Source organism: Moschus berezovskii, chromosome X (assembly GCF_049115385.1).
Source record: "Moschus berezovskii isolate FMDL1 chromosome X, NW_MosBer_1.0, whole genome shotgun sequence".
Lineage (NCBI taxonomy): Eukaryota > Metazoa > Chordata > Mammalia > Artiodactyla > Moschidae > Moschus > Moschus berezovskii.
Window position 1 is genome coordinate 53,717,132 of NC_142488.1, and position 19,861 is coordinate 53,736,992.

Consider the following 19,861-nt stretch of genomic DNA (forward strand, 5'->3'; position numbering starts at 1 on the left):
CCCACAGGAGACTGAGCCCACAGGAGGCTGAGCCAGACTGGCCAGTGAGTGTCCAGGAGTCTACGACAGAGGCGTGGGTTGACAGTGGCCTTCTGTGGGGTCAGGGACACTGAATAAAACAGTGCTGGCATAGTCCTTTTAAGGGAGGTCGCCATTAACAAATACCCCTACCAAAGTTTGGCCTCAGACCAAACAACAGGCAGGGAAGACAGCCCTACCCATCAAGAGAAAATTGGATTAAAGATTTACTGAGCATGGCCGCACCCATCAGAGCAAGACTCACATTCCCCCACAGCCAGTCCCTCCCATCAGGAAGTTCCTATAAGCCTCTTACCCTTATTCATCAGAGGCCAGACAGAATGGAAACCACATATTACAGAAAACTAACGAAACTGATCACTTGGATCATAGCCTTGTCTAACTCAATGAAATTATGACCGTGCCATGTAGGGCCACCCAAGACGGACGGGTCACTGTGGAGAGTTCTGACACAATGTCGTCTACTGGAGAAGGGAATGGCAAGCCATTTTAGTATTCTTGCCTTGAGAACCCCATGAATAGAATGAAAAGGCAAAAAGATATGACACTGAAAGATGAATTCCCCAGGTCAGTAGGTGCTCAATATGCTGCTGGCGGAAGAGTGAAGAAATAACTCTGGAAAGAATGAAAAGATGGAGCCAAAACTTGTGGATGTGACTGGTGATGGAAGTAAGCTCAATGCTGTAAAGAACAATATTACATAGGAATCTGGAATGTTAGGTCCATGAATCAAGGTAAATTGGAAGTGGTCAATCAGGAGATGGCAAGAGTGAACATCAACATTTAAGAAATCACTGAAATAAAATGGACTGGAATGGGAGAATTTAATTCAGACGACCATTATATATACTACTGTGGGAAAGAATCCTTTAGAAGAAACTGAGTAGCCCTCATAATCAATAAAAGAATCCGAAATGCAGTACTTGGGTGCAATCTCAAAAATGACAGAGTGATCTCTGTTCGTTTCCAAGGCAAATCATCAATATCACAGTCACCCAAATCTATGCCCCAATCACTAATGCTGAAGAAGCTGAAGTTGAACAGTTCTATGATGACCTACAAAACCTTCTAGAACTAACAGCAAAAAAAGATGTCCTTTTCACCATAGGGGACAGGAAAAAGAAGGAAGTCAAAAGATACCTAGAGTAACAGGCAAGTTTGGCCTTGGAGTACAGAATGAAGCAGAGCAAAGGCTAACAGAGTTTTGTCAAGAGAACGCACTGGTCATAGAAAACACCCTCTTCCAAGAATAAAAGAGATGACTCTACGTGTGGAAATCACTAGATGGTCAACACTGAAATCAGACTGACTATATTCTTTGCAGCTGAAGATGGACAAGCTCTATACAGTCAGCAAAACAAGACCAGGAGCTGACTGTGGTTCAGATTATGAACTCCCTATTGCAAAATTCAGACTTAAATTGAAGAAAGTAGGGAAAACCACTAGACTACTCAGTTATGAACTAAATCATATCCCTTAAGATTATACAGTGGAAGTGACAAATAGATTTAAATGATTAGATCTGATAGAATGCCTGAAGAACTATGGACAGAGGTTTGAAACACTGTACAGGAGGCAGTGATCAAAACCATCCTCAAGAAGAAGAAATGCCAAAAGGCAAAATGATTGTCTAAGTAGATCTTACAAACAGCTGAGAAAAGAAGAGAAGCTAAAGGCAAATGAAAAAAGGAAAAATACACCCATCTGAATGCAGAGTTCCAAAGAATAGCAAGGAGAGATAAGAAAGCCTTCCTCAGCAATCAATGCAAAGAAATAGAGAAAGACAATAGAATGGGAAAGACTAGACATCTCTTCAAGAAAATTAGAGATACCAAGGGAACACTTCATGAAAAGATGGGCTCAATAAAAGACAGAAATGGTATGGACCTAACAGAAGCAGAAGATATTAAGAAGAGGTGGCAAGAATACACAGAAGAACTATACAAAAAAGATCTTCATGACAAAGATAATCACAATGGTGTGATCACTCACCTAGAGCCAGACATCTTGGAGTTCGAAGTCAAGTGGGCCTTAGGAAGCATCACTACGAATAAAGCTAGCAGCGGTGACGGAATTCCAGATGAGCTATTTCAAATCCTAAAAGTTGATGCTGTGAAAGTCCTGCATTCAATAAGCCAGCAAATTTGGAAAACTCAGCAGTGGCCACAGGACTGGAAAAGATCAGTTTTCATTCCAATCCCAAAGACAGGCAATGCCAAAGAATGCTCAAACTATGGCACAATTGCACTCATCTCACACGCTAGCAAAGTAATGCTCAAAATCCTCCAAGACAGGCTTCAGCAGTACAAGAATTTCCAGATGTTGAAGCTGGATTTAGAAAAGTCAGAAGAACGAGAGATCAAATTGCCAACACCCGTGGGATCATAGAAAAAGCAAGGGAGTTCCAGAAAAACATCTACTTCTGCTTTATTGACATGCCGAAGCCTTTGACTGTGTGGATCACAACATTCTGTAGAAAATTCTTCAAGAGACTGGAAAACAAGACCACCTTACCTGCCTCCTGAGAAATGTGTATCAGGAAGCAACAGTTAGAATCAAACATGGAACAATGGAATGGTTCCAAATTGGGGAAGGACTACGTCAAGGCTGTATATTGTCACCTTGCTTATTTAACTTATATGCAGAGTACATCAAGTGAAATGCCAGACTGGATGAAGCAGAAGCTGGAACCAAGACTGCCCGGAGAAATATCAATAACCTCAGATATGCAGATGCCACCACCCTTATGGCAGAAAGCCAAGAGGAACTAAAGAGTCTCTTGATGACACTTAGAGAGGAGAGAAGAGTTTTTCTGGCTTAAAACTCAAAATTGAAAAAAAAAAACAAAGATCATGGCATCCAGTCCCATCACTTCAGGGCAAATAGATGGAGAAACAGTGGAAACAATGACAGACTTTATTTTCTTATGCTCCAAAATCACTGCAGATGGTGACTGCAGGCTTGAAATTAAAAGATGCTTGTTCCTTGGAAGAAAATCTATGACCAACCTAGATAGCATATTAAAAAGCAGAGGCGTTACTTTACTGACAAAGGTCCACCTAGTCAAAGCTATGGTTTTTCCAGTAGTCATGTATGGATGTGAGAGATGGTCCAAGACCATATAAAAAAGCTGAGCACCAAAAAATTGATGCTTTTGAACTGTGGCTTTGGAGAAGACTCTTGAGAGTCCCTTGGACTTCAAGCACATCAAACCAGTCAATCCTAAAGGAAATCAGACCTGAATATTCCTTGGAAGGACTGATGCTGAAGGTCCAACACTTTGGCCACCTGATGTGAACAATTGACTCATTGGAAAAGACCCTGATGCTGGGAAATATTGAAGGCAGGAGGAGACTGGGACGACAGAGGATGAGATGGTTGGATAGCATCACCACCATCAACCAATCACCATCCACTCGATGGACTTGAGTTTGAGCAAGCTCTGGGAGTTGGTGATGGACAGGGAAGCCTGGCATGCTGTAGCCCATGGGGTTGCAAGGATTCGGACATGACTGACCGACTGAACTGAACTGATGAAGAAATTCCTTTAGCAATTCTTTTTCACAGGGTTTGCTTGCTATGAATTTTCTTAGTTTTCCTCTATTTAAAATTGTGTTTTAAATTTTACCTTCATTCCTGAGGGATATTTTCTTGCTGTATATCTGAACTTTTAAATCTTTCAACACTTGAAAAACTGTTGCTTCTTTGTGATCTAGAGTTTCTGATGAGAAATATGCAGTCATTCAAATAGTTGTTCCCCTATGTATAATTCATGATTTCCCTCTAAATGTTTTCAAGATTCTTTTCTTTATTTTTTGGCGACTTTCTTATGATGAATTTATATGTGTTTCTTTTGGCTTATCCTGGTTGGAATTTACTCATTTCCTTGAATCTATAGTTTGGAGTCTTTCACCAAACTTGGGAATTTTTCAAGCCACTGTTTCCTCAAAGACTTTTTTTTTTCCAGCACCACTTCTTTCTCCTTTCATGGGTCTCCAGTGGGCTTGATGATAGACCTTTTATCACTGTCCTATGTGTCCCTAAAGTCCTGTTTATTTTTCTAACCTTTTTTCTGTTGTTCATAGTGCATAATTTTTATTTACCTATTTTAAAGTCTACTGATTCGACAAAGACATACTGTATATTAATGCGTATATATGGATTTTAGAAAGATGGTACTGACACTGTAAAAGCAGTGTTAAGGGGAAGGTTCAGAGCAATACAGGCTTACCTCTAGAAACAAGAAAAAAGTCAAATAAATAACCTAACTCTACAAGAATTGATGCTTTTGAACTGTGGTGCTGGAGAAGACTCTTGAGAGTCACTTGGACTGCAAGGAGATCCAACCAGTCCATTCTAAAGGAGATCAATCCTGGGTGTTCACTGGAAGGACTGATGCTAAAGCTGAAACTCCAATACTTTGGCCACCTCATGCGACGAGTTGACTCACTGGAAAAGACTCTGATGCTAGGAGGGATTGGGGGTGGGAGGAGACGGGGACGACAGAGAATGAGATGGCTGGATGGCATCACCGACTCGATGGACATGAGTTTGAGTGAACTCCGGGAGTTGGTGATGGACAGGGAGGCCTGGCGTGCTGTGATTCATGGGGTTGCAAAGGGTCGGACACTACTGAGCAACTGAACTGAACTGAACTGAACACCAAAAACAACTAGAAAAGGAAGAAATGAAGAGCCCCAGGGTTAGTAGAAGGATAGAAATCTTAAAAATTAGGGCAGAAATAAATGCAAAAGAAACAAAGGAGACCATAGGAAAAATCAACAAAGCTAAAAGCTGGTTCTTTGAGAAGAGAAATAAAATAGACAAACCATTAGCCAGACTAATCAAGAAACAAAGGGAGAAGAATCAAATCAACAAAATTAGAAATGAAAATGGAGAAATCACAACAAACAACACAGAAATACAAAGGATCATAAGAGACTACCATCAGCAACTAAATACCAATAAAATGGACAACTTGGAAGAAATGGACAAATTCTAAGAAAAGTAAAATTTTCCAAAACTGAACCAGGAAGAAATAGAAGATCTTAACAGATCCATCACAAGCACGGAAATCGAAACTGTAATCAGAAATCTTCCAGAAAACAAAAGCCCAGGGCCAGATGTCTTCACAGCTGAATTCTACCAAAAATTTAGAGAAGAGCTAACACCTATCTTACTCAAACTCTTCCAGTAAATTGCAGAGGAAAGTAAACTTCCAAATTCTTTCTGTGAGGCCACCATCACCCTAATGCCAAAACCAGACAAAGATGCCACAAAAAAAGAAAACTACAGGCCAATATCACTGATGAACATAGATGCAAAAATCCTTAACAAAATTCTAGCAAACAGAATCCAACAACACATTAAAAAGATCATACATCATGACCAAGTGCACTTTATCCCAGGGATGCAAGGATTCTTCAATGTTCACAAATCAATCAATGTGATACACCACATTAACAAATTAAAAGATAAAACTATATGATTATCTCAATAGATGCAGAGAAAGCCTGCATCCATTTATGATAAAATCCCTCCAGAAAGCGGGCATAGAAGGAACATACCTCAACATAAGAAAAGCTATATATGGCAAACCCACAGCAAATATTATCCTCAATGGTGAAAAATTGAAAGCATTTCCCCTAAAGTCAGGAACAAGACAAGGGTGCCCACTCTCGTCACTACTATTCAACATAGTTTTGGAAGTTTTGGCCACAGCAATCAGAGCAGAAAAAGAAATAAAAGGAATCCAAATTGGAAAAGAAGTAAAACTCTCACTGCTTGCAGATGGCATGATCCTCTACACAGAAAACCCTAAAGACTCTATCAGAAAATTACTAGAGCTAATCAATGAGTATAGTAAAGTCACAGGATATAAAATTAACACACAGAAATCCCTTGCATTCCTATACACTAACAATGAGAAAACAGAAAGAGAAATTAATGAAACAATTCCATTCACCATTGCAACGAAAAGAATAAAATACTTAGGAATATATCCACCTAAAGAAACAAAAGACCTGTATATAGAAAACTATAAAACACTGATGAAAGAAATCAAAGAGGACAAAAATAGATAGAGAAATATACCATATTCATGGATTGGAAGACTCAATACAGTGAAAATGAGTATACTACCCAAAGCAGTCTATAGATCCAATGCAATCCCTATCAAGCTACCAACGGTATTTTTCACAGAACAAAAAATTTCACTATTTGTATGGAAATACAAAAAACCTGGAATAGCCAAAGCAATCTTGAGAAAGAAGAATGGAACTGGAGGAATCAACCTGCCGGACTTGAGGCTCTACTACAAAGTTACAGTCATCAAGACAGTATGGTACTGGCACAAAGACAGAAATATAGATCAATGGAACAAAACAGAAAGCCCAGAGATAAATCCATGCACCTATGGACACCTTATCTTTGACAAAGGAGGCAAGAATATACAACAGAGAAAAGACAATCTCTTTAACAAGTGGTGCTGGGAAAACTGGTCAACCACTTGTAAAAGAATGAAACTAGAACACTTTCTAACACCATACACAAAAATAAACTCAAAATGGATTAAAGATCTAAATGCAAGACCAGAAACTATAAAACTCTTAGAGGAAAACATAGGCAAAACACTGACATAAATCACAGTAGGATCCTCTATGAACCACCTCCCAGAGTAATAGAAATAAAAGCAAAAATAAATAAATGGGACCTAATTAAACTTACTTTTGCACAACGAAGGAAACTATAAGCAAAGTGAAAAGACAGTCTTTAGAATGGGAGAAAATAATAGCAAATGAAGCAATTGACAAAGAATTAATCTCAAAAATATACAAGCAACTCCTCCAGCTCAATTCCAGAAAATAAATGACCCAGTCAAAAAATGGGCCAAAGAACTAAACAGACATTGCTCCAAAGAAGACATACAGATGGCTAACAAGCACATGAAAAGATGCTCAACATCACTCATTATCAGAGAAATGAAATCAAAACCACAATGAGGTACCATCTCACGCTGGTCAGAATGGCTGCTATCCAAACATCTACAAACAATAAATGCTGGAGAGGGTGTGGAGAGAAGGGAACCCTCTTACACTGTTGGTGGGAATGCAAACTAGCACAGCCACTATGGATAACAGTGTGGAGATTCCTTATAAAACTGGAAATAGAACTGCCATTTGACCCAGCAATCCCACTGCTGGGCATACACACTGAGGAAACCAGAATCGAAAGAGACACGTGTACCCCAATGTTCATCGCAGCACTGTTTATAATAGCCAGGACATGGAAGCAACCTAGATGTCCATCTGCAGACGAATGGATAAGAAAGCTTTGGTACATATACACAATGGAGTATTACTCAGCCATTAAAATAAATGCATTTGAACCAGTTCTAATGAGGTGGATGAAACTGGAGCCTATTATCCCAAGTGAAGTAAGCCAGAAAGAACACCACCAATACAGTATACTTACACATATATATGGAATTTAGAAAGATAGTAATGATAACCCTATATGCGAGACAGAAAAAGAGACGGATGTACAAAACAATCTTTTGGACTCTGTGGGAGAAGGTGAGGGTGGGATGATCTGAGAGAATAGCATTGAAACATCTATATTATCATATGTGAAACACATGGCCAGTCCAGGCTCGATGCATGAGATAGGGTGCTCAGGGCTGGTGCAGTGGGATGATCCAGAGGGATGGGATGGGGAGGGAGGTGAGAGGGGGTTCAGGATGGGGGACACATGCAAACCCATGGCTGATTCATATCAATATATGGGAAAAACCACTACAATATTGTAAATTAATTAGCCTCCAACTAAAAAAAAATAATTTTTTTTAAAAAGAAGAAAGATGGTACTGATGGTTCTACATGTAAGGCAGCAAAAGAGACACAGACATGAAGAACGGACTTTTGGACTCAGTGGGAGAAGGCGAGGTTGGAATGATTTGAGAGAATAACATTGAAACATGTATATTACCATATGTAAAATAGATGACCAGTGCCAGTTCGTTACATGAAGCAGGGCACTCAAATCAGGTGTCTTGGACAACCCAGAGGAATAGGGTAGGGAAGGAGGTGGTAGGGGGTTTCAGCACTGGGAAAGACACATCACAATATTATAAAGTAATTATTCTCTAATTAAAATAAATAAATTAAAAAAATTAAGTCTACTGACTCTTTCCTCTGACATTTTACTTCTATTAAGCCCATCTGGTGAATTTTTTTTAGTGTCAATTATTGTATTTTTCAGGCTTCCCTAGTGGCTGAGTGGTAAGAAAAAAAATCTGCCTGCCATTTCAGGAGACACAGGTTTGATCCCTGAATCAGGAAGATCCCCTGGAGAAGGAAATGGCAACCCACTTCAGTATTCTTGCCTGGGAAATCCCATGGACAGAGGATCCTGGGGGTCTACAGTCCATGGTGTTGCAAAGGAGTCAGACACAACTTAGCAACTAAACAACAACTGCATTTTTCAATTCTGAAGTTGTCACCTCGTTTCTACTCCTTTATATCTTTTATTTATCTGATTAGGCTTTGTATTTTAACATTTGTTCCAAGAATGTGCTATCCATTTGAATCTTTAATAGCTAAGTGACAAAGTCTTTTTCAGTTAAGTGCAACATCTGCATCCTTTGGTTGTGGCTGTTTTTTTTTTATTATTTTTTTAATTGTAAATGTATTTATTTGCCATGCAACTTGAAATCATTGTGGTTTTTTCTATGCCTGATAATTCTGGAGTATATCCTGGACATTTTAGATATTACGTTATAAAACTCTAAGTATGGAAAGCATTTATATTTTTGCTTTAGCAGTTAATCTGATTAGATTCAGGACATATGTTCTTACAAGCCTGCTGTTTGCTGATGGTCCAATGTCAGTTCAGTTTTCAAATGTTAACTCAGATTTGTCTGGTATGTGTCACTAAGTGGTCAGTCTGGAATCTAGATAAAAGTCAGTTATCTCAGTTCTTTGGTATGTTCATTGGGATCTAATCAACATAGGCAAGGGTTAGTGGTGGGTATCCAGGAGCTCATTAACAAAAAACATTATGGGGTCACTTTCCTGAACTCCTACCTCTCCACAATCTCACCAGTGCTACCCTGGGATTTCCCTTTCAGGCCTCCAGTTGGAAATTGTTCACTTCTGCAATTGTGCCACATCTGGAAACAAGCAGTGGGAAAACAGAGAGATAAAAAAAAGCAACAGTAAGTGTTTCTGCTCTCATGGCCACAGCTTCATCAAACAGAGACTAAGGGTTCCCCTCTCCAAAAGTATTGGTTCCTGACAGCTTCACTGCTGCCTCTGTGGCTGCCACTGCATGATTGCCCGAGGGCTGGGACTTTCCCCCTTCTCTCACTTCTCAAACAAGAACTAGAGGGCTTCTCCTGGAACTCTGACTGTACTACAGTAATCACTTTCACGTTTCCAAATGGATTAAGTTCAGGTTGAAGAATGGGGTAGAGGGAGTGGGAAACTCACCACTGGTTTGTTGGATTCTCAAATTCTGATGTTCTTTAATCTTCCCACAGCTATTTACTTTTCAGTATTCTCAAACAGCTGTGTCGTGAATTCTGTCCAGGTTTTATGACTGTGTTCAGTGATGGACAAAGAATAGCAAGTACTTAACCATCTTACCCAGAACTATAATCTAGAATTGGATTTTAAATAAATCACTTTGGTGATTATATGGAAGGTGAATTTGAAGGGAACAACACTAAAGATAGGGAGATCAGTTAGGAAAGTACTATATTAATCTAGATAATAGATGAGATCTCAAATCTGGGCAGTTGGTAATAGAGATGATGATGAGAATGCCAATTCAAGAAATATTTGGGAGGTAAAACTGATTAAGACTCAAAGAGGTGACCCTCTTACAAGGCCATAATTGAAACATGTAAGAAATTCAAAGTGGTCAAGACTTTTTAATGGCTCCATTAAGAAATACTTAGGAATAAATATAACAATAGAAATATAAAAATTATACTCTGACAACTGTAAAACACTGTTGAAAAGAACTACTTCAATAAATGGAAAGACATATCATGTTGCAGTCCTGACATTTGGATTTTCTCTTTTTTGTAATGCAAATGTCTGACTTAAGCCTTGATTGCCCAGACATCCACTTCAAAGAGTCACCCACTTCAAAGATGGCAACCTCAAAAAACACATTGCTAGCCACCCCCACCCCAGTTCCTATTCCTTTGTTACAGCAATCTTGTTTGATTTGATAACTGACCATTTGGACTGCGTATTTTTTTCTCTTCTCTGGCTTCAAATTCCACTCCTGCATTTTAAAATTAACCAATAATAAGAGAGACCCAGAAACCCTAGGTTCCCACCTTCATTCTCTGTCTCTGTCTATGTGTGTCACTCTATCTCCCTCTCTCTCTCCTCTCCTTCTCTCTCCCCAAACCCTTGATCTTTCTGTGTGGCCCCAGGTGTGATGTGTATTTTCCAGGTGGTGGTGGTGGTTTAGTTGCTAAGCTGTATCCAACTCTTGTGACCCCATGGACTGTAGCCCACCACTACTCCTCTGTCCGTGGGATTTCCCAAGTAAGCATACAGGAGTGGGTTCCCATTTCCTTCTCCAGGGGATCTTCCCAACCCAATTGCCATGACAACCATCAGAAAAACCCATACAAGGACTAAAAAGAAGTATTGCCTCAGTTCTGGTGCAAACCACACCCCGGATCTAAGGTAAGTCAAGAATATCCCTCCCTCTCTTACCAATTACCCACCTTTTACATTGAACTTTTAATATATATGATGTCTCTGCCCAAAGCAGGTTGAGAAGTTGATTTGCAAGCTAAATTCCTGCTTCTCCATTATTCAGCCATCAGATAAAGCTTGTGCTGTTCTAGTCTTGGGGCTTCCCCATTGGCTCAGACGGTAAAGAATCTGCCTGCAATGTGGGAGACCAGTTTCAATCCCTGGGTCAGGAAGATCTCCTGGAGAAGGTAATGGCTACCTACTCAAGTATTGCCTGGAGAATCCCATGGACAGAGGAGCCTGGCAGGCAATAATCCAAAGGGTCGCAAGGAGTCAGACATGACCTAATAACTAAACAGCAGCAGCAGCAGTTCTAGTCTCAGAATTGGTTTCATTATTAGCTGTGCAAATCTAATCAGAAAAAGAACCTCTCTGGCCAAGACAACAGGTCTGAGCCCAGGCTAGGACCCAACCATGGGCCCAGGCAACCAATTCGGTCACATGTCCACATGCAGGAAAATGAAACTGGATTCCTATATCACACCATATACAAAAATTAATTCAAAATTGATTTAAGACCTAAATATAAGAACTAAAACTATAAAACTCCCAAGAAGAAATAATGCAGGTAAATCTTCATGACCTTGACAGGCCATGGTTTCTTGGATAAATTTAGACTTCAACAAAATTAAAAACTTTTATGCTTCAATTAACACAATCAAGAATGTGAAAAGACAATTCATAGAATTAGAGAAAATATTTGAAATCATAAATATAATCCCAGATTATGTAAAGAATTCTTACCATTCAATAATATAGAAGTAAATAAGCCAAATAAGAATGGGCAAAGAATTTGGACTGATATCTCCCCAAAGAGGATACATAAATGGCAAATAAGCACAAGATAAAAACGTCCAACATCTTTAGTTTTTATCTTTTTTTTTTTTAAACTGGAGGTTAATTATTTTACATTATTGTATTGGTTTTGCCATACACTGACATGAATCTGCCCCGGGTGTACATGTGTTTCCCATCTTGAACCCCCCTCCCACCTCCCTCCCCATCCCATCCCTCTGGTTCATCCCAGTGCACCAGCCCCGAGCATCCTGTATCATGCATTGAACTTGGACTGGCGATTCGTTTCACTTTAGCCATTAGGGAAAATCAAAATCATAAGAAGATACCACTTTCATGCCCACAAGAATGGCTATGATAAAGATAGATAATAAAAAGTGTTGCAGAGGATGTAATGAAATTGGAACCCTCATACACTGCTGATGGTAATGTAAAGCAGTAACATGGTCCAGCAATTTCCCTCTTCAGTAAATATCCATGAATAATGAAGACATATGTGCACACCAAAACTTGTACATGAATATTCAAAGAAAATATGCTGTATCTATACAATGGAATGGGCTTCCCTGGTGGCTCAGATGGTAAAGAATCCGCCTGCAATGCAGGAGACCTGGGTTCGATCCCCAGGTTGGGAAGATCCTCTGGAGGAGGGCATGGCAACCCACTCCAGTATTCTTGCCTGGAGAATCCCCATGGACAGAGGAGGCCTGGTTGGCTACAGTCCACAGGGTCACAAAGAGTCAGACATGACTGAGCACAGCACATGCAATGGCATATTTTTCATCAATAAAAGGAAATGAAATACACGTGATACAACACTGATGAATCTTATGTTAAATGAAAGAAGTTAAACATAAAGGACTACACACTGTAAGATTTAATTCATATGAAATGTCCAGAACAGGTAAATATACAGAGACAGAAAGTAAATCAATGGCTGACTAGTGTTAGGGGGTAGGGATGGAGTGGGATGGGGACTGACTGCTAATGGGTATGGGGTTTCTTTTGGGATGATGAAAATGTTCCAAAATTTGACTGTGATGATAGATGTACAACTCTGTGAATATACTAAAAACTATAGAATTGTACACTGTAAGTGGGTGAATTATATGTCAATAAAACTGTTGAAAATGCATAAGGTTCAAAGAAAATCAGTTATATTGAACCAGAGGAATCAAAAGATTAACAAAAAATCTTGATAAAGAAATAGATGTGATTCTTTAGTAAGGCATTAAATAACAAGATCCAAGTCTAAGAGCTAACTTACTTTTGAAGTAGTGATGAGTGTAAAATAAATTTTGAGACATGTGCAACAACTACAACAAAAATGATTGACAGTTTCATTAGCATCATTAAAGAACAACAGAGGTGGAAAAAAGGAGGGAAAGTAAAACAGTCAATTGTTTCCCCTGATGAAGCTGCAGGATTAAAAAGTGCATACAGACCAGAGATTTCCTTTTAGTGAGGCTGGAGATTTGCAAGACGGCGTCCAGCCTAGTGCTTTTAACATGTTTACACAAAATTGGCTGTACCAGCTAAATCACTGCCAAGCAGCTTGGACCTCTCTGGCTGTACCCTTCAGTCACTCTGCAAGGCAGTGGGAGGGGACAGGTGTAAACCTAATGATACTTGGTCACCAAAACAAAGCAAGCTGGGACACAGAATGGAAAATTAACACAATGGGTAAGAAAGCACTAAGGTAAGAAAGCATCTAAGGCATGACATGCTCTCCCTCCTGTGTCCAACTCATCAGAGAAGGAGACGTGACCAGACTAGCCTGGGGACTCGGGTGAGAATTGGAGAGACTTCAGTGACTTCCCCTCTACCAGATACCTACCTCCAGGACTAAATTTCAAAATATTTGACAAGTGATAATCGGCCACAGAGCAATCACAACAATTGCCAGTCACAATACTAGAACAGAGCCTTGGAGGTCTCTTGCTATGACAGACATTACCTGATTCAGTTGCTAGATTGTGGAGAGGTCCTAGAAGTCCTACAGGCAAGACAGGCAGTGGCTCTTCATCAACTGGCACAGACGATGTCCAAGTCCTCTGTTAGTAACTGAAGTGGCAGATTCTTTATCATCTGAGCCAGCAAGGAAGTGCCATATCAGTATACCTCACCACAAACATAGGATAGAGAGAGCAGAACCTCCTGAAAGCTTTATGAAGGAAGGATTGAGCAAGTGGTTGATGCTTCCATTCAAGGGACATCTTGCAGATTTCACCAGTGGAAATCTCTCCTCTTGACTGAAGGACCAAAAGAGATTTCAGTGTACCACACCAAGATTTTTTTTCAAATTTAGACTCTAGAAAGTCACCTAACTGCAAAAGTAGGGGTTCATTTCAGTGAAAATTCTTATCCCTACCTTTTCCTCATGTAGGAAGAAGCAAAGAAAGCAGGCAACCTTAAAAGGGAACTGATGGATATTGGGCCACACATCCTGTTGCCCCAGATCTGAACACTGAGGCCTGTCTGTGTGTAAGGGGTCTCTCTCTCTCTGGACTGCCTCTCCCAGCACCAGGGTGCTCCTTCTACAGACTCATCCATCAATGTACACCTAGCTCAATTCCTCTTCCTTTGAACAGAAGGCCTTCAAATAGAGAGGGAAACTAGATAAGCCAGACCCTGAGGCACAGCCTTTACTAGGCAGGGGAAAATATATCTGTGGGCTACGTTTGGGGCTCCTGAGCAATAAAGGGGAAGTGAGTCATTTTAACAACAACAACCATCATTTTTATTAAAGTTATAATGAAATATTACAACAACTTCTTTTCTTTTGTAAAATAAAAACTTAAACAAAAACTTAAATATTTACAACATTATCAGTTTGGGAAAAGACAAACAGTATAAAAATGAGGAAAAGTGATGAAAAGACAAATCCAAAGACAGAATAAATACAGCCTATTTATGCACCTGCCCAGCCCTGGTGGCTGCTGCCAGAGTACCAGACCCTCGGCCTCAGAATTAGCAACACCTCAAAATTTTGTCCAGTGTCAACATGTCCAAGGGTGGGATTTTGGTGACTTCAAAGAAGATCCTGCAAAAGGAAGAGGGGTTTGCTCAGTGTGAAATAGGCCAAAGCAAGGAGGCTCCATGGAATAAGTGGGACACTGGCCCTTGATTCCCTATCTTGCTTTAACTCTGGAACAGAAAATAAGGTTAAAAAAGTACCTGAATCCTTCCTTCCCCTTAAGTGAGGTTAGTCTGGGCCTCCCCATGATGAAGCATAAACCCAACCTCAACTGGAGACTAATACTTACTCGTGTGAATACTTGGAACGTACAGTCTTGAGCCTATTGCAAGACTGAAAAGTCAGTAGGATGTTCAGTTGCCTGACCAAGGCGTGAAGATCAGAAATCTTGTAGCCACTGTAATACTCCAGGATAGGAGCCTGGAAGAAGCAACATGAACAGTGACATTTATGACAGGAAGCAGACCGTTCCTGTCTCCAACACCCAAGTCCAAACCTTCTAACCATAGTACAGGCAGGGAAGATAGTCAAACAATTCAGACTCATACAGTACAGATACCGGCCAATAATTATAGGGTTCTACCTACAAAAATATGTTCTATCTGCAAGCTAGTGGAATGGCTATATCCATATGTACCAGATGGATACAAGGCCCAGTCATAGGTATTTAAACTGAAATCCACTAAGAATTCAAGGAACAGGACAGACTGTAACTTATGCACTATCAGGTTAAGAGCCAATGGCTAGGCAAACCTCAGGACAAACTTGAGGTACCAACAAAACAGTCAACAGGAATTTAAGGTTGTTCTTCCTCTCTGGCTCGAGCAGCTATCATTTCATGCATTTATTTTCTCATTCAACTTTTAAGGATGCCTAGCATGTGGCAAAAGGAGTATAGCGGAGTGTTTAAGACCAAAGATTCTGCAGGCAAGCTGCTAGAGTTCAGATTCCAGCTCCACTTACAACATGACCTTGAACCAGTTACTTAACTTCTTGGTACTGCTGTTTCTAAATCTGCCAAATGGGGATCATCACAGTAATTACATAATAGGATTAAATGAGTTAATATACATAAAGCACATGAAATAGAGTCCAGCATATGCCCATACCATATGAGCTAGGATTAATATTAACCAAGCCTCATATACAATGCTGGGAATACAAGGATGACTAAGGCTCTTGCCCTTGAGGAGTCTGTAGTCTAGTGGGAGAGACAGACATTTACACAGAGAATTACAAAATGTGTGGAAAGTGCTACCAGGGAAGGGAACATGGAACACTAGAGGAAGAGAGCTGTAGGACCCATGACTTTTGTCTGGGAGAGCCACAGAAAGCTTTGTAGAGAAGCATACATCTACAATAGGTGCTAAAAGTCTAATGGAAGTTCCACAGGTAGAGAAAGGAAGATTTATTATTCTGCAAAGCAGGAGTTTTCTTAAAACGTCTTAAATTATTCTCCCTGAACTCATTTTTTTTTTCAAATATCTTACCTGGAATTGGGGGCAGGGGATAAGAAGTCCACCAATTTGGATCCCTTTCCCTTTTACATGCCCCTGAGATACTTCTGCAGGAATCTCAGGGCTCTACTGAATATTGGAAACCACTGCGACAGGCAAAGGGCAGTCACTGGAATGCTGCTTTCACCTCTCACCATTCCCTGTTAATATGTTCCCTGCTCTATCCATAGGAAATATCTTATCTGCCTCCCCAAAATCACACTGTTTCCTTATTGTCTTCACGTCTTTTCAATCATTCTTCCCTCTGCCTAGAATGTCCCTTCTCACATGTTCCTACTCATCTTTCAAGACCCAACTCAAAAGTAACATTCTGTGTGGAGCCTTTCTCATCTATAGCAGTATGTATATATATTACACACACACACACACACATACACCTTTCTCATCTATAGCAGTATGTATATATATTACACACACACACACACACACTGTAGAGGACTGTCACACACACACACACACACACACAGACACACACACTGTAGAGGACTGTGAAGCCAGACTACCTGGGTTCAGATCAGGACTGACATTTAGCTGATGTTAGTACATCCACATCAAATATTAAAATACAGAAATATTTCTATGCTGGTTGGCAAGCAGTTTGCTGCCCTGAGCCTCTCAACCGTCCTCCCTGAAGACTACCAACCTTCCCCAGGATCCAAAGCCTGGGTCAGCATAGGGCCTCCAGGATCATGACTCCAGAGCTATGGCCATAACCATTCTGATTGTAGAGTAGGTATATACTTTGAACAGACTCATAGTTCTCAAAGTCTAGCTCTGCCTCTCATTAGCCAAACATGGGAACTTATTTCTTATCTGTCCAATAGGGATAATACCGTTGATTTCATAGGGTTGTTGTAAAGATTAAGTGAGTTAATACATAAAGTGTTTAGACCACCATCTAAGCATTCAATAAATGTTAACCATTATTACATATTCTTTTTCATCATCATCACTGCCATTTACTGAATGTTTTCTCTGTCTGTCATTTCAGGGCCTTGTCCAAGTTCACACAACCGCTTTTAGGGTTCTTTCTCAGCACACAGAGGTTCTTCCATCAGCAGTGGTGCTAGAATTTCTAAGCTGGAGGGGCCTAGGGGAGGTTGGGAAGAGTATGCTCATTTGTGAACACACTCTTCTACTTGGATTTCATTTACATCGCAAAAAGTTCATAGTTTTCTAAAGTTGTTTTTATTCACAATTTTTCATAAAATTAAGAAAGCATCAAATATACATTTTGTTTGTATTGGGGAAGGAGGCTGTGGAGGCCTTCCCCTTCAGAGAAGAGTACTACAGTATATGTCTGAGTCCCCTGTTATGTACACAGACAGTTACTTTCACTGCTCTATTCTCTGGGTCAGTACTTGCCAAATCCTGTTCCAATGAGCTCTCCTGTAGGGGGCCAACCTTGCTGAGAGGACTGCAAAGAGCAGGGGTGGCGTAGGGTAAGGCAAGAAGTGGGTCTACCCCACCCCCTGCCATAATCAAAATAATTTCACATTAGTCTGTTTTGTGATATTGGGCTTTTAGGTAAGCTGTCTTTAGAACAAATGGTACTGTGACAAAGAAAAATGAAATAAAATACTTCAAAACCAGGGCTACAGAAAAACTTTAGGCAGCCAGGCCTCTAAGAGGTCAAGATGTTAAAGGATTCATAATAGCACATATGCAGCAGTTTTGTCACAGAGTTTCCCACAACCCTAACTTATACCTTCCTCCAGAGCTGACCCTGTGCTTTTAAATCCCTACCCGGTCTTCCCCACTGCCCACAAGTGCTTACCCAGTGTCCGAGCTGGTTCATGCAGAGGGCCAGGAAGAAGGAGGCAGCAGCGAGCTTGGAAGCCCTCTCTTGGACATAGTCATATTCCAGCAGGGTCAACTCACAGATGAAGCGGGACAAGGTCAGTGTCTTCATGCTGGCATAGACACACTAAAGGCAGGAAGAAGACTGACTCAGCAATCAATTCAGAACACTGGCACCAAGCAGATGACCCCTGCACTCACTCCAGTTATCCTACCTTGGGTCTAAATGGTTCTCTGCCTGAGCGATGTACTTCTGCCACCATGATTCACACTAAGGACCCTGTCCCTAAAGCACAGAATCTTTAGGAGGGGGGATTCTGAAATCAGCAATGGTATTTGCCATCTTTAGGGTCTTAAGCCAAAATACCAACTGTGCTTGTGGTACACTCCCACCTCCCCTTTCTGTATATGCCATCCTTTGAAAAGCCAAAGGCCTCCAACTACAATCTTTGCACCAGGTTCCAGGCTAGAAATCTTTTCTTGTTTGAATCTACACACACACACACGTATAATACATACATATATATTATATACATACACACACACACATATACACACATATATATATTTATGGGCTTCCATGGTAGCTCAGATGCCATGATCTTGGTTTTCTGAATGTTGAGCTTCAAGCCAACCTTTTCACTCTCCTCTTTCACTTTCATCAAGAGGCTTTTGAGTTCCTCTTCACTTTCTGCCATAAGGGTAGTGTCATCTGCATATCTGAGGTGCTTGATATTTCTCCCAGCAATCTTGATTCCAGCTTGTGCTTCTTCCAGACCAGCGTTCCTCATGATGTACTCTGCATATAAGTTAAATAAGCAAGGTGACAATATACAGCCTTGATGCACTCCTTTTCCTATTTGGAACCAGTCAGTTGTTCCATGTCCAGTTCTGACTGTTGCTTCCTGATCTGCATACAGGTTTCTCAAGAGGCAGGTCAGGTGGTCTGGTATTCCCATCTCTTGAAGAATTTTCCACAGTTTATTGTGATCCACACAGTCAAAGGCTTTGGCATAGTCAATGAAGCAGAAATAGATGCTCTTCTGGAACTCTCTTGCTTTCTCCATGATCCAGCGGATGTTGGCAATTTGATCTCTGGTGCCTCTGCCTTTTCTAAAACCTGCTTGAACATCTGGGAGTTCACAGTTCACATATTGCTGAAGCCTGGCTTGGAGAATTTTGAGCATGACTTTACTAGCATGTAAGATGAATGCAATTGTGCGGTAGTTTGAGCATTCTTTGGCATTGCCTTTCTTTGGGATTGGAATGAAGACTGACCTCTTCCAGTCCTGTGGCCACTGCTGAGTTTTCCAAATTTGCTGGCATATTGAGTGCAGCACTTTCACAGCATCATCTTTCAAGATTTGAAATAGCTCAACTGGAATTCCATCACCTCCACTAGCTTTGTTCGTAGTGATGCTTTCTAAGGCTCACTTGACTTCACATTCCAAGATGTCTGGCTCTAGGTCAGTGATCACGTTATTGTGACTATCTTGGTCGTGAAGATCTTTTTTGTCCAGTTCTTCTGTGTATTCTTGACACCTCTTCTAAATATCTTATGCTTCTGTTAGGTTCATACCATTTCTGTCCTTTATCGAGCCCATCAAAGATCATGGCATCTGGTCCCATCACTTCATGGGAAATAGATGGAAAAACAGTGGAAACAGTGTCAGACTTTGTTTTTGGGGGCTCCAAAATCACTGCAGATGCTGATTGCAGCCATGAAATTAAAAGACGCTTGCTCCTTGGAAGGAAAGTTATGACCAACCTTGTTAGTATAGTAAAAAGCAGAGACATTACTTTGCCAACCAAGGTCCGTCTAGTCAAGGCTATGGTTTTTCCCGTGGTCATGTATGGATGTGAGAGTTGGACTGTGAAGAAAGCTGATCGCTGAAAAATTGATGCTTTTGAACTGTGGTGTGGGAGAAGACTCTTGAGAGTCCCTTGGACTGCAA

General features: G+C 40.5%; 1 protein-coding gene across 2 annotated transcripts in view; it reads right to left on the minus strand.

Moving 5' to 3' along the window:
- Positions 1-14,438: 14,438 nt before the first annotated feature.
- CCNB3 (cyclin B3) overlaps positions 14,439-19,861 on the minus strand; it is a 55,989-nt gene continuing 50,566 nt past the window's right edge. For both annotated transcript variants that reach the window (XM_088833925.1, XM_088833924.1), the window contains exons 10-12: positions 17,884-18,033; positions 14,879-15,009; positions 14,439-14,655 (exon numbers count right to left, since the gene is read on the minus strand). In XM_088833925.1, coding sequence (XP_088690051.1) covers positions 14,583-14,655; positions 14,879-15,009; positions 17,884-18,033 — 354 coding nt within the window. In that variant the 3' untranslated portion in view covers positions 14,439-14,582. The remainder of the gene's footprint in view (positions 14,656-14,878; positions 15,010-17,883; positions 18,034-19,861) is intronic.